This window comes from Carassius carassius, chromosome 38 (assembly GCF_963082965.1).
Source record: "Carassius carassius chromosome 38, fCarCar2.1, whole genome shotgun sequence".
Taxonomy (NCBI): Eukaryota; Metazoa; Chordata; class Actinopteri; order Cypriniformes; family Cyprinidae; genus Carassius; species Carassius carassius.
In genome coordinates, this window is record NC_081792.1 from 20,922,194 (window position 1) to 20,949,018 (window position 26,825).

The 26,825-nt window shown below is 38.1% G+C and overlaps 1 protein-coding gene across 2 annotated transcripts in view; it reads left to right on the forward strand.

The window, feature by feature from the left end:
* The first annotated feature begins 1,434 nt into the window (after positions 1–1,434).
* LOC132119553 (ephrin type-B receptor 2-like) overlaps positions 1,435–26,825 on the forward strand; it is a 171,926-nt gene continuing 146,535 nt past the window's right edge. For both annotated transcript variants that reach the window (XM_059529616.1, XM_059529617.1), the window contains exon 1: positions 1,435–1,603. In XM_059529616.1, coding sequence (XP_059385599.1) covers positions 1,552–1,603 — 52 coding nt within the window. In that variant the 5' untranslated portion in view covers positions 1,435–1,551. The remainder of the gene's footprint in view (positions 1,604–26,825) is intronic.

A 26,825-nucleotide genomic window follows, 5' to 3' on the forward strand; every position in this document is an offset into this window, starting at 1 on the left:
TGAGCTGTAGGGAAGAAAAAAAAAGCCTTACATACCAGAGAGCACAGGTCTTTTTCTTCTTTCTTTCTTTCTTTCTTTCTTTCTACACAAAATCTGCTATTGTGTTACAGTATACTATATTATTAAATTGCAAATGAATTTAGTGAAGCGAGTAGAAAAGTATGAACAGATGCCGTGATTGTTTTATTCACATAACAAATATTACCTCCATATCTTGCCAGAACACTGTTTTGTCTGAAATAAGTGATTGCAAAATAACATGATTCTTCCATCACAAGGTTAGTGTTCACTGGAGGAAGATTTAAATTCATGCTAAAAATGTCTTGTTTGAACAAATATGTGCACTACAATGTCTAAAGTCTGTGTTTTTATCCTTTTAAGGGACAAATTAATTTACATTATTATATTTATTATATTATATTGTAGAACTAGTTTACAAACATGTAGGCTAGTATTTTTGGATTTAAAAAATACATTTTTCTTTTCTGCTGTACTTTTATCAGCTTAGTCTGACTGACCTTTTACACTGCACTTTAGTTGTTATAGGCACATACACAAACACACTGGAAATACTGTTGGACACACACATTGTTAAAATTGCAAATGAGGCCTAGTGAGTCTGTCACAGCTGGCAGACACATTGTATCTCATTGTATCTGCTCTCATTGATTTACACATAAAACATCTGTGTCCCTAAAACTAAGGTCCAAATGCCCATCTTGCCAGACAATTATTTTTGTACATTAAAAGTTGTTTCTATATTTAAAAATGTATATATATATATATATATTTTTTTTCCCATACATTTTTTAAGCAATTTAATAAAGTAAATACGCTAGAAACTATTATTCAAAACGCATATAATGACTTTATACGCTTCCTGGCATTTTAATTACTTATCCCCATCGTTTGACAGTAATTTTAAAAGCCATCTTACCTTTCCTTTCTAATGAAGAATGTGGTAAACAGAAAAAAAACGAAGGCGACAGACTATTCCTTTACCATTAAAGCAGTTGCAACAAACATACTTTTCAGTTATTCTTTATAAATCTTTATACATCACATAACAGTCAGTCTAAATTCACACCTACCCTGTATTCCCAATTGTCACAATTTTCTACCGAGCATCCGCTGATAAGGCTGAATAGTTACGCTCTTGCATTGATTGACAGGTGGGACGGAATACATTTGTGCTTTCGGGTTGGTTGGCTTCACGCCTTTATAGTCTGTCCGACGGGAATCGACTCGGGTCAATTCTTATGAATGAAATAATCTTTAAAAGTCTGTTTCTAATTTATAAAGCGACTTTTCTTATACACATTGATTCTCTAGCTGATCTCAAGCGGCGCTCCTAACCACCGTCCCCCCTCGTCTGACTCCTTTGGTCTCGTCCAAACTCGCTTAGGATTTTAGTGTGTTTATGGCATCGTATTCATTCAACGGAAGGCAGAAGTCTGCCAGTCTACGCCAGCGTCTTATATAAATGGCTTTCAGGGCTCATTTTATTTGAATGTCTGGACTTTATATAATTTCATCCCTAAGAAACCAATTATGGATATCCTATGGATTTTATGGACACTACCCTCGGTCCTTGCTATTGAAGGTAAGACGTTTCTCCCCTTGTTTAGCGAGTCCAGCATCTTTGCCGACAAACAGAGAGTTTATGGTCACGGAACGTTAGTTTTGAATGTCATCCAAGAAATAAGATACAAAACCATTTTCCCCGATTAATGAATGCAGAACGATACTCGGAAAAGTGTGACTTTTTTTAACGGTTAATTTACATTATCCCTGACAGGAACGTAGCCTATTCCTTTGATAGGGATTGTTCTGCCAGGCAAACTATATTGTAAAATCTTCACAGGTGGCTTAAAAACGAATTTATTTGGTGATTTATTTGGTGAGCATCTGATTAATTACTTTACAGGTTGGAGAAATAATATATTTATAATCTTTAAGTATACAACAGGAGCATTAAAACGGTTATTTTTATCCCACGCGCTGATATCTGTGCTTGCGCGAGCCATGCATGAGATTCGCGCCCCTTATTTGTACAGTCATTTCAGAGGTGAAATATTACACCGAAACCCCTTCTATAGATATACAAATCTTATTTTCTCTATTAATATTTCGTCTTTAACACATTCACGTGTTGTTTTAAGCTGGTGTGCGGCGGGTATTCAGAGCTAAAATGGTGATGCTGGACTCAGCATGTTGGACAATGAAAGCGGTTTTCAGTGAGCATACAATTACAAAACAACCAAATAGTGTTCTTTATCATCATTCGCTGACTACACTTTCAGACCCCGTTTGAAGTGTCTGTGTCCAGTGAATTATGCTCAATGGATTTTAAGAAGGCATTACTGGTAATTACAGGAACCTCTTGTGGCTTTAGTTCTCAAGTTTAATGATACTTGGGTGTATTGTCATGTAATGGATTAATATAGGGATACACAAACCTGTACATTTGGCCTGGAAATTCTAAAAGCAGGTGATTTTATTTATTTGCGTAGTTTGGATTAAGGTTTTATAGGGTATTTAGTACAAAACACAGTAAGGCAGTTCTAACAGTGCGATGTACTTATAATAATTAAAATGTACAATACAATTTACACATTTTTACTTTGGCAAAACTGTATAAAAAAAAATTATGGAGCAACATAAACCATATTATCAAAACATTTTTATTATTATTATTATTTTTTTTTTTACATTTAAGTTGTACTGACATTTACATTTCAGATAGTTTTTAATATATATATATATATATATATATATATATATATATATATATATTAATTATGTCACTTGAATAAAGGGGCTATTTTTTATTGTATTGTTTTCCACAGACTTGCCTAAAATGTTGAAATATTTACATGCCTAATAATTAATTTACATTTAAATATGGCAGGTTTTTTTAATAATATGTAATATGGACAGTAATTGTAATTCAAATATTAAGCTGGAGCTTTTAATGAAGCAACTAAAGTAATTAAAAATATATACAATCCTTATGATCATGGAAAGCTGTTTGACCTTCTTTTTTTACAATATAAATGTATACATTTGCATTACAATATTTTTGTCTTTTATATATATAGGCTATATATAGGCTATATATATATACACACACACACACACACACACACACACACATATATAATATTTATTGGTATATGTATGTAATATTAGTCGTAATATTAGTTGTAATGCTTTTTTTCCCATTTTCCTTAAGGATCACTTAATCACAAACTCGTTACACATTCTTCCTCTGACTATCACCATAGTTTTTCAGCCAATGGTGTTAAAGCATATCGCGCTGAAAAAAAACAAAAAAAAAAAATTAAGAGAGTTGAAAAAGAGGTCAATGCTTTCTAGACCTTAAAAACAAAGTGATGGCGAGCAGTAGAGGAGATGGGTTGGTGAGATCTGACATAATCTTAAAGCCTTATAATAGAATTTTTATTCTCCTCGCTAAGTGTATAAATTCTCAAGTAATTTTCTAGTTGTTTTATTTCAGTTGTGATATGGTAACTCTTGCTGTTGTACTTGTCTGTGTGAAAAATCATTGGTATAATTAAAATTAGTTGTACGACCATCATAGTGACACTCAAGATATAAGATTCTTTTAAGTCTGAGTCTCCTTTAGTGTAAGAATAAAGTGCATCATGTGCTTTTTTTAAGGACAAGCAGGATTTGCATTTGTGAATTTAGACAGGTTTTCCCACTTGGTGACCACTGAATATGGTTCAGCTCTTCATTGCATTTTTAAATCAAATGATGCTGCCAGTCAAGGGACTTTTCCTTGGTATGTCAGATTTCATTATGCAGTGGTTTGAAATTACAGTGTAATTTTAAAATTAGTTCTTGTGCCTGTGGCTCCTCAGCGATGTTTCACTTCTCTGTTTCAAAGTTGTCTGATTTTCTTTTCCTTTTTTTGTTCTCTTTTAGCTGTTCCACTTTGCATCGGTTGGTTAATCATACAATGTGATGCATAGGATTTTAAACTATTACACTTATATAATTAAATTTTACTATATCTGCTGGATTTGCATTGTGATTTACGAATCACAATTAAATGTTTGATGACCGAGGCCAAAAGGCCATGACCGAGCTGCATTTTATCTATGATGTCACAGTTGGCATCTATTGTAAGTAGGACACCAGTCGTTCAAAAGATTCCTCGCTATTTCAATATTCCCAGCATGCATTCCACTTTGCTGTCATAATGTCATGATACAATGTGACTTTTCTCTCATCTTGAAACGTCCCATATGCAGCTGTGTCTTTTCCCATACTGTATACAAATATCTTAACGCTGATTATATATTGAGTGATGGAAATGTTCAGAAGTTTGTCTTTTGCAGATAATATCTATCCTTGTGTTGTTCAAGGGTAAAAATAGTTTGTACAGTGGTTTAAATAAGAGCTTTGATGATAATCTAGTACCACAATTCTATTTTCACGACTTGTGTGTGTGTGTGTGTATATATATATATATATATATATATATGAATATTTTCTGGGTTTTTTTTCTGCTTTTTTGCATTTTATTTATTAAAAAAAAATTTGGTCATTTTATCACTGTAAAGTTGTTAAAATATTCAATTTGATCATACCAGGACTTGACGCTTACCTTTTTCAACAAGGAGCGCATAAAAAAAAGAAAATTAGGGGGACAATGCAAATTTTTCAAATGATGTGTTTTAGCTTAATAAGAGGATATAAGGAGACAAACACAATTATCTAATTTATCAGAATACAGAAAGTACACAAGGTTTTTAAATAATTTTGAATTGAATAATTAATAAATGAATAATTAAATTTAATGGCTAATTATGTAACTACTTTTGTCCTATTAAATTGTATGTGACAGTATAAAATTTTCACAATAGTCATTGAAGCTTTTATCATGGTACTGTATATGAGTTTATCACAATATATAATTTAGTGAGTAAAAAACAGTGCTGTCCTCATAAAAGTTTAAATAACTTAATTTAAGATATTTTACTAAAATAAAAACTTTAATAAAAGTTAAAATTAATATGAACTAAGATTAATAAATGCATTATTGTTAATTCATGTTAACTCATGTATTTGACTAATGTTAATGGAAGCTGTTAAGTGTTACAAACAATAATACTGATTCAGTCAATATATAAGTAGGCCATGTTTAGGTTTGATTCAAACTAAATAAATAGCTTATTAAGTCTTTAAGTGTTAATTATTGTATTTATTGTGAAGACTAAAGCGCATTAAAATTCAGTAATCATAAGAGGCTGTATCGCTGTTTTTCCATAAATAAATTGAAGAAATTAATAAATTTGTTATAGGCTGCCATGTACGTTAGGATGTTTAATTCACACTCATGCTCTTAAATCAATTTTTCAGTTTGTACACATCTATTTTTAGTCACAAATGCGAGTGAAATGCTTGCACTGTCGAGCAGGCACGTGCACACATAGACATGAAAGGGGGCTTGAGCACCTGCCCTTTTTATTCCTGGAGAGAAAGTGCCCTTTTTTCTGGGATGCTTTTTTTTATTTTTGAAAAATAATATATATTTCTGTTTGCACACAGCTTCCCTGTCAAACAAATATATTTATTGAAATATAGTATCTAAATATCAGGTCAGGAGTTCTGAAGCGCTCCCTCTCCCTCTCCCCCGATTGTTAAACCCGATTGTATTGCTTCCGCTAAAGAAAATAGTCCGCTCCGTCTCTACGGTTAGAATCCTGTGAGTCCATAGCAACGCTCTGTTTTTCATGGCAACGGTCTGTTATACTCCGCACAGCGGTCTGTTGGTTATAACAGGCCGCATTCTACATTGGAATTCAACCAAGCCATGTAATAAAATAAGTTAATAAAATAAGCATATATCACCACCAGGTGATGTGCTTTAGTTATTTTGTTTATCCTATTTACCTGCATTTCCCTGTCAATTAGATGCAAATGTGCGCATTTTAACTAGCTGACGCCTAATTTGTAGACAGAACGTCCCCAGTTATTGACTTACATCAAGAGTCTTTCCCCCTGAAATTTAGAAATCTAAATTGGTGAATTTAGAAGAAATCTACAGATGCAAACAGATGGAGGATACACTCTAAAAAATGTAGTAAATCTGAGTAACTGCATCTGGTACATTAATAAAACTGAGTAGAAATAAGTTAACATTAAGCTTTAAAAATAACATTATTTATAAATTAACTATTTAAGTAATTTAACTTTTTTTATTTCCTCGAAACCTTTATAAAATAGTATTCCAAACCACCACAAATACATACATGCCATTGGCTTTTATTGAATTTTTAATCAATTATTTTGGTAAGTTTAATTTTAAAGTGTTATGTATTCTGATAACACCAAAATAATTAAAACGATGTAGTGCCTTGTGCAAAAATAAACAAATTATTAGTAAAACACGCCCCTCTGTTTGATGCAGTTATTTAGGTTATTCTAAATATGAAGAGTTCAGATGAAAAATCCTCTAAGTGCCATCTGAAATTTCCTTCAATAATGATCATTTTTATCAAGCTTGTATGTTTATGTTCACTTATTTCACATTACTGGCAATGAAAATTACCTATTAATTGTCATTTAAGTTAAATTACTGAACTTAAATACGAGCTTGAAAAAAAAAGCTCATAAGAAAATTTCAGATGGCACTTAGAGGCTTTTGCATCTGAACTCTTCATATATACTTGAAACCAGGGCCGGATTAACCATAAGGGCAACTGGGCAATTGCCCAGGGGCCCAAGACCTCTAAAGGGCCCAGGGAAGCAAGGGCACGAGCAAAATACTGTATCTGGTAATCTCCCGCTTTATATTAAACAAACTGTCAACACGGGCTTTTGCGCTGCACAGAGAGACGCTGCGCTGCCTATGACTTTGAGCGTGAGTTGAGAGCGGTTGAGAGTCAGTCTCATGCGGAATGACCAATGAAGAGAGGGCCTCAAGTTAAGACCCTCTCCTCATTGGTCAGTCCGCATGAGGTGTGTCAAATGTTACGCCGAGCGGGTTACGTCAGGCGTTGCTACAACAGATAAAAATCTGACATGGAGAAGCTAAGTGGGAGCGCGAAGCGGAAATTAAAAAAGGAAAAGGACATCAGAAACGCAGAAAATTTTAAGTATATACCTAAAATAGGTCATTTCTTCACTCCTGTTAATGTTGCCGACAGTTCTGTTAAGTCAACTTCCGTTTAACGACGAGGACAACTCAGCTAGCCAGGACTTTTCTTCAAGATGCCAAATGAAAGCAAACATGCACTTCCTCATTATTTAGGATTAAAATTGTGTGTTTTGCCAGGTTTTGAAGTATTTATTTTTATCTTTCTATTTTAGCTATTGGACATGAACTTGTTAGTGGCCTTGATTTGGAAGATGTTATACACCAGTTTGCACAGTCAAAGTCCAGAAAAAAGCCATTGTAAGATGTGTTTGCCAAATGAAGGCATTTCAAATTCAAACATGCACTTCCTCATTATTTAGGACTAAAATTGTGTGTTTTACCAGATTATGTAGCATTTATTTCTGTCTTGTCTTCTTCAGAGAAATTGACAGATTTCTAAATGTTTATGTAGCACTAAAATGTTTAACTGGTTAATTGTGCCGTGATATGTTGTTGTTCTATTTTAAAACAAGTTAAAATGAGCTTAGGATAAAAATGTTTATGAGCAGATAATAGTGATACTGCATTTTATTTATTTATTTTTTCCTTGAGGTGTCAGCTTTATTAAAATGCTGTATATTGTTGTGGAGGGATAACTGGCAGATTTCAAATTGTTTGTGTTGGACTAATAACTTGATTGCCTTGTTGAATTCTGAGGAGACAGGGTCACCCTGTCAGGGTGATTTCTGCTTAAAATGAGCTGAGGACCAAAATGTTTCTTGATGTGTTGTCTGTGTCTTCTGTTATAGCTCTATCAATTCAATACATTTATATTGGGAATAAATGTTGTTAAATAAACAATGGTTTGAAAGTGGTTGCTTATTTATTCATTTTTGTGAAAATGGAGGATATTTCCCTCCCTCTCAATGTAGTGGGTCAATTTTACCAGATTATACAGATGCTGATGTGTTTTGTTTTCATAGCATTATATGTGAGTGAATGTCTTTGATGGGGGCCATGGTAGTGCATTTGTAGTTCTATGAGCATTTAAATATTTGTAAATCAAAATACACCTGATGACAGTTAGAATTTGAAGTATTGAGTATATTTACTGTGTATTACAGTAATATATTCTGTATATGACCATATTATGGTGATCCCGGGGTCGTGATGATGGGGCCCTTGAATATTGTTGCCCAGGGTACAACAAAGTGTTAATCTGGCCCTGCTTGAAACTAGAAGCATAGAAAATGTTTTCAAAACATGCACATTGTGGAATGGTTTCCTTTGCTGCTCTATAAACCTAGTGAATACTAAGGAAACCATGGTTTCTGTGAACTGATTATTTTGTAGACATCTTTTGAAAATGAAACAATTGCGTGAGTTTGAGGAAGATAAAATTAATTAACTTTGTAAATTATTTTTTTTTAAAAGGAAGTCAGAGTTGCGGTAATAATATATATATACATATATACTTTTTTGTTTAAAAAAAAAAAAAAAACCTAATTATGAGAAGTGCCCTTTATTTCACTTGAGCCCCTGCCCCTCAAAATGTCTGTGCACGTCCCTGCTTTCGAGCCCTGCATACAGAATTTCTGAAGTTACGTGTGTGTCTGAATTTTTCTTTTTTTTGCTCAGCATTTTGTACAAGTGCAAAGTTGGTTTCAGCCAAGCAAATCTATTTCCATAAAAACTCTACAGACAGAGGGATAATTAAAGCTATTGTTTGTTAACATTGCCATTTTAGCCCTCATATCAACACTTCAACTTTGAAATGCCTGCCAAGTTTGTATAATCTGCTTTCAGTTGTAAATGCATCCCATCCGTTTCCTGCTATACACCGAGTGTGGGTCACTAGATTAAGCCGACACATAACATTACAGTTATTCGGATGGGTAACAAAAGGCAGAGCATGGGGTGGAGAGGTGGTGATAGAGGTTCAGAAACAGGATTAGATAAAGGTAAAGTGAGTGGCTGGTCCCAATCCTGTGTTTTCTCAGTTCGCTGAATGAGCAGATGCAGGGAGCTCATCTGCACGCCAGCCTCCACAGTGGCGTTCCCAAAGAATCCGCCTCCATTCAGGGTCTAATCCATGCTGCCCAGGGCCCGGCTATTGTCACTTTGCATGCACAATTTCAATTAGTGCTAGTACCAGTTGTTTCTCTAGTGAGATGGGTGTCACGTTTCAAGGGAATGTACGAGGGCTACCTTGAACAAGCAGAAAGTCTGTAATAGCAGAGAGACAAATGTTTTTTTTTTTTTGTAGAAATCATGCAGCTTTTGACCCAGAATTCTATCTTTGACAGTGTTGGCCCTGGAGGTTTTTGTTTCATGAGTGTGTTAATTCTGCACTTGCTGTGTATTTTTAGCAGATTCTTGTGTTTGGAGAGTGCCTTTGCACTCAGCAATTTAAGAATCCACAATCTGTTGACAGTCACCCTATCAAGGAAGTTCACTTTTGTTTAAGTCAAGTCAGTCTTTTAATAAAACATGCTTGTTAGTGTTAAACTCATCTACACTAGGCTGAAACATAATTACATGTTTTACATGAAAGCTACTGAATAATTGTATTTCTTTCTTTACCTTTTTTTTTTTTAGGTTTCTGGCTAGTGTTTGTTCTTTAACATAACTTCATCTTGGTTCCCATTACTACCCACCATTATTTAGACATGCAGTGTAGAAGTTCAAATTTATTCTTTATTCTGTAACCTTACCAAGTTTTTTTAGACCATATCTAAGTGTCTGTCTTATTACAATGTAAAACATTCCCAAATATAATGACAATCATATATGAGTAGTGAAACCTATGTTTAATGACTAGGTATCAGATATTTTGCATTTAAATTGAAATATATATATTTTGTATTCTTTTACAGAAATTTAGACTGGGTTGTTGATGCAGGGTTTCCCATACATTCCTTAATTTGTGGCGGCCCGCCACAATATCAACGCTGACCGCCACGGATTGATTCAGATTTTTAAACTATTTAATATGGGTACAATTGTATTTTATTGTAGAGCTGCGCGCTGCTTGCTCCCTCCCTCTCACAAACTGACAATGGAGGCACGCATGACTAGTCCCTCCTCTTCGAACAAGATCTGAATCAAAACATGAATCAATCCGGAGTTGAATGGTTAGTAATGAACACTGTTGCTAGGGTGACCACCCGTCCCGCGTAGCATGTGCGCGCACAGCGTTTGAAGCCCAATTCATGCGTCCCACAAATTGAGACTGTGTCACGCATAATGAATGCATGCTCAAAAAAAGTTGGTCGCTCTATATCCTCGAGCCCCAGGCAGCCAAACGAACATTACTTGACAGTTCAGCACGCTACTTTTGCCACACCCACCCCTCAGTTGAACTGCTCACTAGGTTGTTGTCAACTTTTTCGTTGTTGTCATGACAGCGCACGCACGTGCATACCAGATACACTGGGAAGGAACTTTTAGATGCACGCTTTCCAATTCGAAAAATGGAGAAAGTGAGGCACCGCCATCATCAATTAAAAAAGAGAAGGTGTGTCCTGTTTCAAACTGTTTTTTTTCCATGCGCCTGCCTTTACTAACATGCAAGTTCACCATCCTTTCTCCCCATTCTCATTCCGTGAACCTCTGGAGTTGTGAGTTTAGACTTTTTTTTTTAACTGTTCCTGTGGTGTTGAGCAACTACAATTCATCTTAATCATATAATTTTATATTATAATTTATTTAAAGTGAATAAATTGTAATTGTAAAAATAAATAAAATAGCTAAAGTAAATCGTAAGTGGAAGTGCATCTGTCAATTCTGTCATGAGCATACATCAGCAATTACACATGTTTAGGGGAATAGGGCATTATTAATATACCATGTAAGGTGGTATGTGCTAGAAATGGGTAAACCACTATCAGTGAGTCTGCCCATGGGGTGGGGGCACCGCCGCACAAGGCAGTGTCCCACATTGTCCCTCAGAAACATACCCCTTTTCCCCCCTTGGGCTTATTAGCAGGTGGTCACCCTAACTGTTGCTCAACATAACTCTGAGAAGTTAGTCTATGTTAAGCGCTGTCGCGTTTCCATAACAGATTCGCGCAAAACTTTTGTGGTTTTTTTTCTAAATATCGATAAACAACTATTGCGAAATGACGGCGTTTCCATTAATCTATGTTATGCGACTAAAACGTCATTTTTTCCCTCTCGCGATCAGTCATTCCAAAAATCATGGCAAAGGACGTTGGTAGGTTTATATATATCACAGCCACCAGACTAGACATTATATTATTATTATCTCCAGGTTCAGGTTGGTGTGTGTTGGTTTTTGTCCACCTCAATCTCCAGGTTTGTGTGTGTGTGTGTGTCAGAGTCTGTGTGTGTCCACCTCCAGGTCCAGTTTGGTGTCTGTGTGTGTCTGAGTCTGTGTGTGTCTGAGTCTGTGTGTGTGTGAGTCTTTTTGAATCTTTGAGTGTGCGAGCCTGTGTTTGAGTGTGTCAGTAAGTTTGTGAGTTTGAGTGTGTCAGTAAGTTTGTGAGTTTGAGTGTGTCCATCTCCAGGTCCAGGTTTGTGTGTGAGCAAAATTTGCAAAAAGAAGTCTGTGGAGCAGTCACAGCATAGAAAGTGTAGCAATGGCATAGCAATGTAGCAATAGCAATGTCTTTAAAGGGATAGTTCACCCAAAAATGAAAATTCTATCATCGTTTACTCACCCTCAAGTTGTTCCAAACCTGTATGAGTTTCTTTGTTCTGCTGAACACAAAAGGAAGGTATTTGGAAGAATGTTTGTAACCAAACAGATCTCGGCCCCCATTGACTACCATAGTATATATTTTTTCCTACTATGGAAGTCAATGGGGAACGAGATCTGTTTGATTCTGTCATGTCTGTCATCTGTTTGATTAGCTATTTCTGTGCTTATTTACACAGTGTCTCAAAGCTGAAGGGCCATATCCTTTTCTTAAAAATAACATGGCAGTTTGACCATTACCTGAGCATGGCTGTCTCTAGTGATAGTGTAGAGAAAGGATAAATGAGGGTTTGTATGCTACAGAATACTATACTGTTACAGAGGATCGCTTGAGTGTGTGGTTAAAGGTCATGTGGGATTTTTTTAAACAGCTAAATGATAGTTGTGTTTTTCTACCTTGAGGTGATAATTGTTTCAGTCTGCAGTACAAGACGAGGCTCAGGCCGAGGTTCGGACAGAGCTAGTGAGACTTTACATAAAACATATTTAAATCACGGATGGTTAGATCATTTAATCTGTTCATGCATAGATTAATGTACCCTAATCAGTCTATTTAATCACGTCTGAGTGCTTACTGGTGGATCAGAATAGCTATCTCTCATTCCCATTGGCCCAGTTTGTGAGAACATTTATCTTTACTGTAACCAGATGCAGAGAAAACTGTCTCCTGCAATTTACTAAGCATTGTGCAAAACACACTTAAAATGAAATATGCAGGCTGTTCTTTATTCCTTAGAGCTGTGAGCAACGTGATTACTCATGCATATGTGAACTCATGCTTTGTTTGTGTAGCCATAATGATACGCCCAGTTAAAAGGTGGTCTTAGGGGATGAACATCTGTCATACAAGTCACACTGCAATTGACCTCAAACATGTTGTAACACCACCAGGAGTGTGTTGGACGTTACATTTATGATGTTGGAGTATTGATCTTTGATCAGTACATATAGACTCCTGAATGTGATTTTTACTGTACACTAAGCTTGTGGCACTGGGAGCAGTTTAGCTAATTAAGTTTCAGTTGGCTGGTTGTCTTAAGGGGCTAATTAAAGGAGTCTAATTGCATAAACCAGACCTTGTCTTGTGCAGGCAAGGCCACCTTAATCACTTTTCCAGGACCATTGGTATTTACAGGAATCACAAAACTTTTTGACAAATTCAGTATCCACATACAGTTGATACTGTAATATTGGATCAGTGTCACATGCATGCAAGTAGCCAAATTATAAAATTAGGGCGAGAGAACAAACAAACAAACAAATGAATCATCCTGCCTTCACCTGTTATGAAATGCAAATGATACAGTTGAAACCAGATATTTACATACACTTCAGAAAAAAAACACAAAAACTTTTATTTCTTTACTGTCATACATTAAATCAGAGTAAACTTTTTCTGTTTTAGATCAATAAATAATAACATATTTTTTGCATTTGTTAAATTTCAGAATCAAGCGAGGAATAATTTAATGTATTTTTTTTATTCACTTTCATCAAAGTCAGAAGTATACATGCACTTCCTTAGTATTTGGCATAGCTGTCAACCCTCCCGTTTTTTCCGGGTTTCTCACATATTTTAGCTCTTTTCCCACTGTCTTCCCGTTTTAGTATTTTCCCATAAAATATCCCGTATTTTTACACTCTGTGTTAACTCAGAACACGCAACTATCTGTGTCTTTGAAGTGGCTTGCACTTGGGTTGCTAGACCTCCAGTAAAGCAGGTGACAGTATACAGTAGCTTAGGCTACCATCGAAGAAGAAGACAGTTGCAGCGGCGCCAGCGGGCGGGAGGAAGAGGGAAAAAGTAGCGGGAAGTGAACTTCGAGAGTAGAGTAGATGAGTGTGATGTGCGATGATGGATCAGGACGCCGAATTATGCCGATATTTGAGTAAATGGGAGTCCACCTTCCCCTACCTGACAAGAGGCCATGTAGGTCCAAATTATGCCTACTGCAAAATTTGCCGTTGTCAGGAAAAACGACGTTTCGCAGCATGAAATTATTATTAATATTAAATTATTATTAATATTACCTTGTTCATAAATAAATCACTTTTAACATATCAATTGGTCTTTCATTCTTTAATATATATTGTGTAGTTATAAACTCTTTAGACTGTTGATGATTAGTGCTTTTTTTAAGTTTGTGGATAAGAATCGTGTAAAAAAAAAAAATCCCTTATTTTGGGGATGGATTCCGAGAAATCTCCCTTATTCAATGTTGACAGCTATGGTATTTGGTAGTAATTTGCCCCGAAACTGTTTCACTTGGGCCAAACGTTTTGGGTATCCTTCCACAAGCTTTCTACAATAGTTTGCTGAAATTTTGGCCCACTCCTCTTGACAGAACTGGTGTCTCTGGGTCAGGTTTATAGACCTTCTTGCTCATACTAGTCTTTTCAGTGCTGCCCACAAATTTTCTATGGGATTGAGATCAGGGCTTTTTGATGGCGACAACAATACCTTGACTTTGTTGTACTTAAGCCACTTTGTAACTAATTTGGAGGTATGCTTCGGGTCATTGTCCAATTGGAAGACCCATTTGCACCCAAGCTTTAACTTCCTGACTGATGTCTTCAGATGTTGCTTCAATATATCCACATACTTTTCTTTTCTCATGATGCCATCTAGTTTGTGAAGTGCACCAGTCCTTTCTGCAGTAAAGCAGCCCCACAACATTATACTACCACAGTTGGGACGGTGTTCTGAGGCTTCAAAGCTTCGCCCTTTTTCCTCCAAATATACAGTTTATCATTTTGGCCGAACAGTTAAATTTTTTGTTTCATCAGACCACAGGACAAGATTTTTGTCCCCATGGGCAGTTGCAAACTGTAGTCTCGCTTTTTTATGGTGGTTTTGAAGTAATGGCTTTCTCCTCCCAGAGTAACCTTTCAGCTCATGGTGGTACAGGACTCGTTTTACTGTGGATAATGACACTGTCTTACCAGTTTCAGCCAGCATCTTCACAAGGTCTTTTGCTGTTGTCCTGGGGTTGATTCGCACCTTTTGCACCAAAAAACGTTTCTCTCTGCGACTGGGAATCTGTCTCCTTCCTGAGTGGTTTGATGGTTGTACATTCCCATGTTTTTTATACTTTATACACAGTAGTTCTTCTAAATATGGTTTTGAGTTCTGCTTAAGAAAAAGGTTTGGAACGACATGACATTAGAGTGAGTTAATGATGAAAGTTTTCATTGGGTGAACTGTCCCTTTAAGAACAATCTTCTTGAGCTGAAGTTAAAAACAGAGGTCAGACCACACTATTAAACATCTACCTTCCATCAAGGCGTTCGACAAACACAATTCCTCTGAACTGGCACAGCGCTGCTCTGTATCTGCCAGAGTACAGTCTGTCTTCAGAGATAAAGGCAGGTTGATTGCATCCTCATCTGCCATCCCAAAGGGAGGCTGCATTCACCTGAACTGCTGTTACCCTACACACACTTGATGTCTCCTGGTATTTACCCTTTATTTCTGGCTGCAAGGGGCTGACGGCTTGACTTATACTTGCTCCTTGAGGTTGTGACCCCGGGTTCTGTTATAACTCGGCCTGATGTTATTGTTTTCATCCCTGTTGATGGCAAACACAAAAACTGTCTCAGACCACTATGATGCTGACTCTTCCATTGCACAAGGCTGGGTCACGACATGCACTCGCACACAGAAAGCTTCCTCTTTCCAGGAAGGAGTTCAAGGGTCTCTTTTAGCCATATGATGCCTTTTTGTTGTTTCATTGTGTTTAGACTCCCAAATGCTGTGATGGATGCCTTGCAGTCTACAGTATGTCCCTCAGAGTACTGTACTTGAGAAGTGAATTCCCTCTATTTTTGTAATTAAAAAACGGAATTCTCTGCATTCCGGTCAGTCGAACTGTAGGCAGGAGAATAAGCAGCCAAGTTGGGTTAATTTGCTAAGTATAAACATTCATTGATTACTACCACAGTGTTTTTGCTTTGATGCCTTTTCCTTCCACACTAGTGCTGAATTACAGTTCTCACTTGGTTGTTTTCCGCAAGAATCAGACTGGTTCGGCAATGCAATGTGAGCTGGAACAAACACAGTTTTGGGCTATGTATAAGCCTCCTCCATACAGGATTAACAGCCGGACTCCATTCCCAGGCCACCTGTGACTTTTTCATGGCTAATCTATGTTTGCATACTACAGTCCATTTGGTGACAGAATTGTGTTGAAATAATATGTTTGGGGTCCAATTGCCACTTTGCTATGGCAAACTATGATTTGAAATTAAATACAGGTATTTGACTTCCCTCCGCTTGTGTTTAGAAAGTCCAGGCTGTTTTTGACAGGCCGATCTAATCAAAATTACCTGTCGTTGAAAAGCAAAGTGCGCCACAGAGAAAAAGAGTTACCATGGAGCTATATGTTTGCATATTATTGCATTAGCTTGTCACTGAGGTAGTGATTTGGCTCATAGTTGTGACTTGACTGCACTCGGAAAGGGCGGATGAGGTCATACTCTGTTGTATTCCTATTAATTCAGAAGTACTATGAACCCTTCAGAAAGTCTGTGATCTTTTGTTGTTCTGAACTGAAGTTGAGATAACTGCGTCATAATAGATGGCATAATTATATGTTTATGAATTGTTAATTATTTGTGTATAATTGAATGTTTCCTTACAGCAATTACTATAAGCCGCACATCAGCCACTAGAAAGTAGCAGTATATAGTACATTTCAAGCTGGAATTTAAGGTGAGGGGATAAAGAAAGTGTCAGGGGTCACTGCAACAGAAGGGTAGTGTTATGTTGTATTAGGGGTTAAGCAGCTGCAGTCCAATTAGTTGAGACTGACCTATGGTGGACTGTCTCACCCGTTGTCTGAATTATCTCCAAGTGCCGTGGTTGGGTCGAGCTTAGCAAGGGGCAGCAGGTGGGTGTGATGGTCAATACAATTAGTGAGCCTTTTTTTTTTTTTTTTTTTTTAAATATGTCTAGACATTGAAACCCTCTTTTGGTCAACTTCCAAATATTGTCTTATGTGTAGTCATAAGGATGCCTGCAGTCAGGGTTCAAATCTAACATTTGCCAAGCACCAAATACAAAAAAGAAAAAGAAAAAGGGAGTTATTTATTTAATAAATAAAACTTGCAAGTTGGCTATTAACCTTCTTAGAAATGTCATACTTTTTAGAATATTCTATATGAAATAGTATGCCTAATGTTTTCTCTTCCTAAACTGGTGACACGCATGCTGACTATTCCTTGCATTAAACCAAGTGAAAAAAATAAATAAATAGAATCACTTGCCTTCATGTTTTTGTGTGACAGGTGCAGTTTTATGACAGACAGAAAGTGGCTGATCTTTTTTTTTATAATTTTGTAACTGATGTGTTGATCTGTGTTGTAGTGAAATAATGCTATACAGTTTCACGGCATACTTAAAAATATATATGGCAGTGCGTTTTCTCAATTCACCCATTTACTGACTGGGGTGGCTAAAAGTTAATTTTGGATCCTCATCAGCTTTCATTAATTAAGAGACGATAATTTGACGTTTCAAGAATTTAAGGATAAAAGATGTCTTTAGAATGATAAGAAATTCATTATTTGAGCTTCAACCCATCAATTAGTGTGCAGCAGCAATAATCAGTGGGAAATATGGAGCCTCAGTAATGAGAGGTAGTTTTGTTTCTATTGTCAAATGCAGGCACATTTAATAGGAAAGTAGCAACTGGAATCTACTAAAAGAAAAGGACAAACCAAATACATTGGGATTTACATCCCGTGGTAACTAGGATTTACACAAGCTCCAGTCTGGATCCAGAACACCTGAGAAGAGATGATGCTGACCCTCAGAGGACCCCAGATGATGCTAACCTTGAATCAACAAACAGAACTAACAATTATTGCTACATGTGTGACTGCATCCTATAATTACTATTAATTAATAATATTGATAGTTCATCATCTAGCTGACTACGTCTTGTATTATTATTTTTATTTTTCTAAAATCCTGTCAAACGTGCACAAACTACTAGCTACTACTAAATATTGTAGAAACATAATTTTCTGTAAAGTTGCTTTGTAACGATTTGTATTGTAAAAAGCGCTATACAAATAAACTTGAATTGAAACTTGAATTGAATTGAAAATACATTGCCTATTTTATTATTATCATTGTCAATATTTGAAGTGTGTCCATTCAAGAAATATTTTTCTTTTTAGTCAAGTTATTGAGATATGCATCCGCTGGGATTGGTTAAACAATGTGTGGAACCACTGTAGCCATGAAGTAACACTGCTCACTGAAACAGGAGCGCAATATACCAAAGAGTGATGACTATTTTCCATACCTTCCACCAGCTCTACCTTTCAGATAATAATCACCATGGATCATCCAGGCAGGCAGCTGGAAAATCTACACAGCCTCCCGAGGGAATAAATGTGAAGAGGAGGATGTGACTGAGGCAGTTCTATGAAAATGAATAAACCATGTGATGGAGTTAATGTTCAGAATGTTATTTTTCACGTTGCATATGTTGAATGCCGTTTTTATCTGACACTTACACAATATGTCATGTGCATGGGTTAGCTGGACTGTCACCCCAAGTAGGGGATCAGGATTTTTGAGGCCGATCGCCGATCACAGAAAGCAGTATCTGTTGATTCTGATCACTGATAGAGATCTTTTAGAGGTCCCGTTTTTCGCTCTTTTTTGAAGCTTTGATTGTGTTTACAGTGTGCAATATAACATGTGTTCATGGTTCGCGTGTAAAAAAAAACACAGTATTTTTCACACAATTCACCTATCTGTATACCGCTGTTTTCACTGTCATAAAAACGGCTGATGACTTCCTTGTTTTATAAAGTCCCTCCTTCAGAAATACGTAACGAGTTCTGATTGGGCCAGCGGTTCCTGTGTTGTGATTCGACAGCAGCTTAGAGCAGGCTGACCTCCTGGTAACGCGATTGGACTAGTTTTGAGAAGCAAGTGGGCAGGAGCATGTGCTGGAGATGTACAATCACAGGAGCGTTTTTACTGACGAGATGCGCATGAAAATCGCATTCGTTTTTTTGCACAGCCCTAACATCTAGTTTAACAAAGCTAAACAGCGTTGCCCTTTGTGTAATAAGTTACAGAAACTGTTAAACGCACCAGCTTAAATAATAAAATACACTTACCGGTTGTGGTCCATAAACAACGCCTTCTCCAGACAAAGAGGGAACTGCTCCATCTTTCAAGAATAATCTTTTTGCGAATCCGGCATTAAACTGATTGAGATTGAGGAAGTTGTCTTTAGCAAGCTGTCCTCAGCAAAATGTGCTGCATATAGTTTTACATGCGGATTATAATTTTCGGGAACCGAGTTAAACATAGATTGTAATCTCCAAGTACAGCGTCCCTGGGAAGCCCAAACAAAGATGATTGGACTCCGAGATGAAAATAACAGCGTTTCAACGACATGGGAAACACATACGCAGCTCTTCCTTCTTCTCCGTCGGAGCGCAACAAGACCACGCCCCCTTTTTGTTTTTTGTAGGCGAATTCTGTTAAATAAAATATCTAGCTTGGCATTGAACTTTGAGCTTTAGAATTTTACAGATATTATTTATACTCTAACAACAACATTACACACTAACTAAAGTTTAAAACATGGGATCACGAAGAAGGGGACCTTTAAAAGCCTTTTTTATCATTTATAACTATATATAGTGATACTCCAATCAGGATTTTTAGACATTTATTCAGGGCCTGAATTAAATTTTTTCAAACTACTTTTCTTACGTTATCACAAACTTACCATTGACAGAAACAGTCAGCTCTACTGCCTTTTCTTTTTTATTTAAATATCTTACAAGAAATCCTGCCATTCATAAATAGCTTTGTTTTTCTACCTCCATGAGTGCCATCTTATCGCCTTGTTAATCTAAAAGTGCTCTTTCCCTTTAAACCTAGCCAAAAAGCCATATGGGTTGACTGTGAATCACAGTAGACTTTACTAAGATGCATTTATGGTCTAATTATTAAATCTGTGTCAATCCATGTTCATATTAACTGAAAACAATTCGCTGTTACTTTAATTCAGTGCTTGCAGTGCAGCAATAGACTCTGTGCAGAATCACTGCAGATCACTGCAACCACTGCAACCATGTGCTGTCAGCTTGAGATCATTTTTTTTTAGATCTGCCTTTTTTAGAGACCGCCGATCAATCATCCCAATGTGATTATCGGCTGATAGTGATCGGTAGCCGATCAATCGGAGCACCCCTGATTCCAAACATTACCCACAATACATCAGCATCAACCACAGTGGCTGTGTAAAATCATTGGAGGGCAATGATTTTTACGCTTGGGACCAATAGAATAAACTGTAAATTGGATTGATTCAGTGTGGATTTTATGTGTTTTTATTGACATGTTTTCATTTTCATTCATAGACATCTCTGCCACCTGCACTATTCATCACAAGCCAAGTCTGCCTAATCACTCTAGGGAAATAAATAATACCACCCAGCCAATTTCCCTTGTTTATGATTCCACGTCCTCATAGGAGTGGCCCAGCATATCAATTACAGCATTGAGCGACCTGATTTCTCTTTTGTTCGAAACCCGTCAGAGTCATACTTTGGGAAAACACAGCTCTGCTTTTGATGAACGAGACTTTCGCTGGCTCGACTGTCGTATGTTTAGATCTTTTAAGCCTTGGCTCTCATTATTAAGATTATTCTCACCCTTTAAAACTCCTTCCTTTGATTTCTTGCCATGTGCTATTTTACTAGTCCAAGTAAGTCATTTATATGAAACAGAGCTTTTCTTTGTGCTCCCATTTGGCAAAGTAGCTATGCATTATTTCAATCAGTCTGGGGGTATTTTTTATTATTAGCTTAATTAAACAGTAGCCGGTGATTAAGTGAGAACATAATCTGTATTGAATGTTTCTGGTGGGCTTAGAGTGAATTATTAAGAGCTGCCCAAAACTCAACACACTGTGTGGAGCTGGTGACATGAAGGCGTCTTCCCACTGCAGGCCTGCCTCTTGATACATTCGCTCTCTCTGTGGCCTGCGGTGGTATGTAGCAGACGTATTGCATGCATGCGGTAACCATACGAGTCCCTCGAAGGACTCTTTCTCGTCAGAGGGGCCTGCCTCATAGAGTGATTAGAAAAACATGGTTTTGATTACACAGTTTGGCCACAGAACATTTCAGGGTTTTTACCCAAATGTCCCTCTCCTCTACACGGTGCAAGGGTCTTTTGAGTGATGGGGATGGAAGAGCCACTTATTCAAAAAAAAAAAAAACTTGTCGAGGATGAAGAATAGGCCCACGCTTCTTCTGAAACATGCCATGTGAAGCTGTTTATGTGGGGACCATATGGTCAGGCTGTTGCGTGGTGATATATGGCTGTTGGAGCACCTGCAGGATCGGACCGGGAGACCACGTCTCGCCTGAGCGCATGGAAATGAGAGGCCTAAAGTTGGATTAGTTTGTGAGGTGTGAACATCGGGTCAAGGGCATGGCTAGCCTTTGAATTACACAGCAACACCTTGACTGTGTCTAAAATACGGTCAATGAGCCCTTCTCGTTCATATTTTAAAAACAATCATGTGCTTCACTGCACCAGGGTACCCTGTTTGTGTACTCAAGACTGTTTCCAAGATGCAATGCTCTATAAAAAGCATATTTAGAAGGAAAGTAATTTTCAATTTTTATCAACCACTTGTTACATGCCAACAGTAAATTGCATTTAGACAAACGTTTGTTCACAAAATTCTCTGTACAGATCAAAGCGATTGATTCACGTTGTTGACTGGTAAAAAAAAAAAACTTTCGAAACATTTCTATAATTTATTTTTTTTAAGTCTACTAGAAAATGAGCCACACATTCCAGAATGATCTGATCATTACAGACCCAAATTAAGAAAAAAGTAATTTAACACTTGTAGAAGTCTAGTATCTTGAGTCAAAGTATCTTGTGTGAAAGATACACACATATGCTCTTGTTTTATTGATTTATTTAACTAGTCATGATAGTGGTGGACCGATATTTTTTTATTTTTTTATTTTTTTATTTTTGACAGCTGATGCCGATATCATGGAAAGCAGCGGGGTCTATAGCCGATATAAAGTAAATATTTATAATTTTAACTAATTTTTAAGAAATTTTAAATCATTTGACAATGGATTGAAACATAAATGTGTAAAATAAACATACTTATTAAAAGGAAGTAAACACTGTAACCAACAGGGCACTCAGTATTCTGGGAGTTTGTGTGCATTGGGAATCATATTTTTCGAATAAATCCAGGGTAACACTTATTTTCAGGGCTTAAAGTATTCCGGCACCGTGCCGGATCTCCGGCGTGTGGCCGTGAGGAAAAAAAAAAAATATATTTATATTTGAGAGCCTGCGCATGCAGTTTAATATTTTCCAGCCAATTTATTTCTTCTACCAATCATATGAGAGGAACGCAGCTTTAACTAACGTTACAAGCCTATCATAAGCAGAGAAGGGCGTGTCCTTGCAACACTGTTTGATTGACGCCCATACGTCAATGTCACGTTAGCGTTGTCGGAGAAAAAAAATGGAGCGCAGATTTATGAAGCCTGGGGATGATGTCCTAGACATAGATATCTATGGTCCTAGACTCCTAGCAATAGATAAAGGACTCAAAAATAAATGGCGCTTTTTGGCAGTTGGTGCAAGAAACAGACAGCACTGGGCTTGTTTCTGCATGATTTGCTCGAGGAAGCTTCTGTATGCCAGCAGCGGTAAGAAAGTGCTTGCTGGCTATGATTTATGTTGCGTTCCAGGCAACCCGTAACCCTTGTTTTTCCAACCTTAAACCCGTGAAAGTGCACTGGAATAGATCGATGTACTCCGAGTTCTGACGTCACACAGCACGCGAAACAACAGTGACAGCCCCTACGGATAACACTGCCTACGGATGAAGTGTTTATGCACGTGGTACGCGTTAAAAATAGATTTTAGGACAATGTAACTGTAATAAATTAAACGTCCTAATCGTCGGGAAGAAGGAGGCGGGAACCGGCGGACAATCAAAATGAAACTTTAATTACAAAACAAACACAAAACAGCGCACCAGCCCCTCACGGACGACTGGTGCGCACAAATAAAAACCAAAACACAACTAAAAGCCCAGGCCTGGTCCTCTCTCGTCCTTCACTGTCGTCGCTCCAGTTTTATATCCTTCCATCTCCTCCGTGGGCCTCGAGACCGGTGGGTCGAACAGGTGTAGCTCATCTCCAATCACTCCACCGGCCTCGCTCCCATGTCCCTCGGCCCCGCCCACTCGTCACATACCCCCATCGCCCCTCGCAGGCCGGGGGGTACTCCCGAAACTGCGCTCTACTCCCCCCCCCTCCCTCCGGGGGGGACCGCTCACAGGGACCTGCGGGAACCTGGGGGTAGGACCGGCAAGGCGAGAGAAAAGGAGATGGAAGGAGGAGCGACAGAGACGAGAGAGGGGAGAGAGGAGAAAAAAAAAAAAAAAAAATCTGGTTCCCAGACGCACCGCTGCTCGGCCCTCCACCAGCTGGGCGATCTCCTCCGCGGTGCCTGGCGGTGGCACTGGACGGCCCTCGGCGGACGGCATGACACTCCTCCGCCGCCCGGTGGACGGCGACGGCTCCTCCGGTTTTGGGCAGCCGGCAGGAGTCCCCCGTTCCCTGCTCCTCCCCGTTCCGGCGGATGGCAGCAGGCTCCGGCCACCTGGCGAACGGCGCAGACTCCTCCGCTCCCTCACGGACGGCAGCCGCCCCTCCCTATCGTGGGCGGCGGGTAGCGAGCTCGCCCGTCCCCGGCAACTCGCTCCAGCCCACCGCCTCGAGCGTCCATGGCGGCACACTCCTCGCCTGCTCGTTGGCACCGCGGATTCACCACAGCGGCGAGGGATCTTCAGCAGCGCGTCCCTCCTTCTCCCGGGTTTCGGCACCACTGTAATAAATTAAACTTCCTAATCGTCGGGAAGAAGGAGGCGGGAACCGGCGGACAATCAAAATGAAACTTTAAGTACAAAACAAACACAAAACAGCGCACCAGCCCCTCACGGACGACTGGTGCGCACAAATAAAAACCAAAACACAACTAAAAGCCCAGGCCTGGTCCTCTCTCGTCCTTCACTGTCGTCGCTCCAGTTTTATATCCTTCCATCTCCTCCGTGGGCCTCGAGACCGGTGGGTCGAACAGGTGTAGCTCATCTCCAATCACTCCACCGGCCTCGCTCCCATGTCCCTCGGCCCCGCCCCACTCGTCACAGTAACGTTGCAATGAAATTAATAATCTAGCTAAATTTCCTTGCGCTCAGAAAGTTTGGCGTGACTTGCCTGGAACGGTACAAAGTCGTTAGTCGTGGTTTGAAATAGTGACTTACGAGCTCAAAAACCTGCCTGGAATGCAGCACCAGACTCCGGTCATAGAGCCGCTGCCCGTGCACTTAAACTTACCACGACGTTGCCGGGAGGAGAGACCTGCGCGGGAGGGATTTTTCAGTCCCGCTCCCGCAAAAAATTTGTTATTTTCTCCCGCTCCCGCCCGAAAAATCCCGCGGGTAAACGTATAGCAGTTTTCTTTTTTTATACATTGCACTTTTTTTTTTTCACTTTTATATTCTGCCTGCTACTCTTTTATTTTTTTCACTTGCTCCCCTGTTGAATATAAATGTAAAAAAGAAACGGAAAATAAACAAATGTTTCGTTTTATTTGCATTTAATTAAAAGTATGAACATGAACAAGGAACTTAGAACATAGAAATACAGTAAAAAAGAAATGTAAATAGAAAATATATACCTAATAAATTATATAATAATAATAAACCTGGATTTATTTCATGTTCAAAGGAAAAGTAGTGTATGGGGCCTGCGCAATTCCTTCAAACATTTAACAAAAAATATCCTTATTCCTCAATAACAAAATAGACCAATTTTAAATATTTAGCTAAATAAAAAAAAAAAACTGAATTTACAAAAAAAAACAAAAAAAAAACTGTACGACTACTTGTGCCCATGCAGGAATATCATGTCGTTCACTGTTGAGAGCTTCAGTTTAATCCTTTTCTGCTCCAGTATGCGACCGCAAATACTGAAAGCCCTGCGCTAGCTGGAATGCAAAATACATGGCGACGGCGTGTTTGCTTAATCTCGAAAATTTGTCTTTTCCACCACTGGAGGACATCATCCGGTCTACGTGCTTCTAATCCAGCCAATTTGACCCTTAAATATCTCGCTATTTCGGTATCGAATTACACGTCGCTGTCTATGGTATCATATTATAAATAAAGGTCTATTTGTTTCTAGTTATTTTATTTTGTTAGATATTTCCACTTTGCGGGAGTCCCGCAAATAATTTTATTTTCCCGCAACCCGCACACAATAATATCTAGCCGCCCGCGTCCGCATTCACCCATCAAATATTGTCCCGCGCTGCATTCGGTGGCGCTGGGTCCCACGGTACTCCCGGGGGAGAGCAGGTCTCTAGCCGGGAGCAACTATTAGCTGACACACCGTTGTCTATGACTGACCATGTCTGCGATTTAAAAAATACGTTTGTGCACATTTATACCAGAACATGATTTGCCATTCAGAATTTCGCAGCCACTGGTCACCCTGTGTAGAAAACTGGCAGAAGACAAAAAAAGCGTTAACTAGCCTGTTGGTTTCAAATGAACATGCGAGTTACATCCCAGAAAAAATGTGATAATAGCCTTGATTTTACTTCTAATCTTCAGTTTAGCAGTTCAGTTCTTTAAGCACGTTGAGCACTTAATTATTTAAGCACTTTAAGCACTTGTTATTGTTTAGAAGAAAACACTTTATTTGACATAGTACTTTTAAATAAATGGTGCCAAACATAATCATTGAAGAGATTCATGTCTATCTCATTCTTTTTTTTAATTTTTTTTAAGCACTTAAGCTCTTGTTATTATCGTCAATATTTGAATTAAGTCTGTCTGTGGAGATTCTCTCCAAACACCCCCCCCCCCCCCAAAAAGTTCAGGCTCACGAATTTTTTCCACTTTAACCCCTGTATTTTACATAAAGCACATAGAGAAAATTACATTATTATGACAGTGAATAAATGCATAAAGTGCAGCATAATTTAAAATCACAAGTTTAAAGTTGAAAGCATTCAATCCACACGGATCGACCATCACACAGAGAACACGCGATCATGATGGATAAAAATGCACACTTCATAAGATTTCACAGTTGGATTTGACTAAGTTTGCAAGGTTTGTGAAATTAAATGTTCATTATCCATTCAGAGATTTGTTTAAATGATGTAAATGCGTATTTGCTTAATGCTGATGGCAAACGAGAAAATATTATAATGTTTGGCTTTTTATTACTAATAATATAAAAGCAATTGGTATAATACTTTTTGTTTACATTAATTCCTTTGTTTAACAGTTCTGATTATTAGGCAGACTTCTATCCAAATTAGACAGAACTGTTAATGAAGACTAATGTGAGCACTGTGTGCTCAGGTTCTGCCTTTCTCAGAGCCGTCAAAATAAAAGTCCTGTCTCAAACACATCAGCCAAGCAGAAAAACTTATCGGGTGATGCCGATATCTGAAAAATGCCGAATATCAGCCGATATATCGGTTGCTCAATAATCTTGTTTACAATAGAGTAACCCTAGACTTAAAAACAATTTGCCATTTTAATAAGTAAATAAAAATGTTATTTAGCCTCTTTATAAATTCTCTTTATAGCCTCTTTTTTAAGGACATTAGATGACATTAGTTTGTTTTTACCAATACAGCTTCTTGGACCATTTCTTCCTAAAGCACAGCTAGGTCAGAGACTCGTGCATGTACATGCATACACAAAATACAGATTGTTTTTCTTTAAACTTGTGCAGCATCATGTGATTTAGATCACCCTCTGGTTGTTACAGAACTTGATGATAAGCACATGTGGTTGGCATAGATCTGCTGCATGTCATAAATAATGTTTGCATTGAGAAGGCTATGTTTTATGAATAATGATGGAGACCTTGGTTGGCAGCACC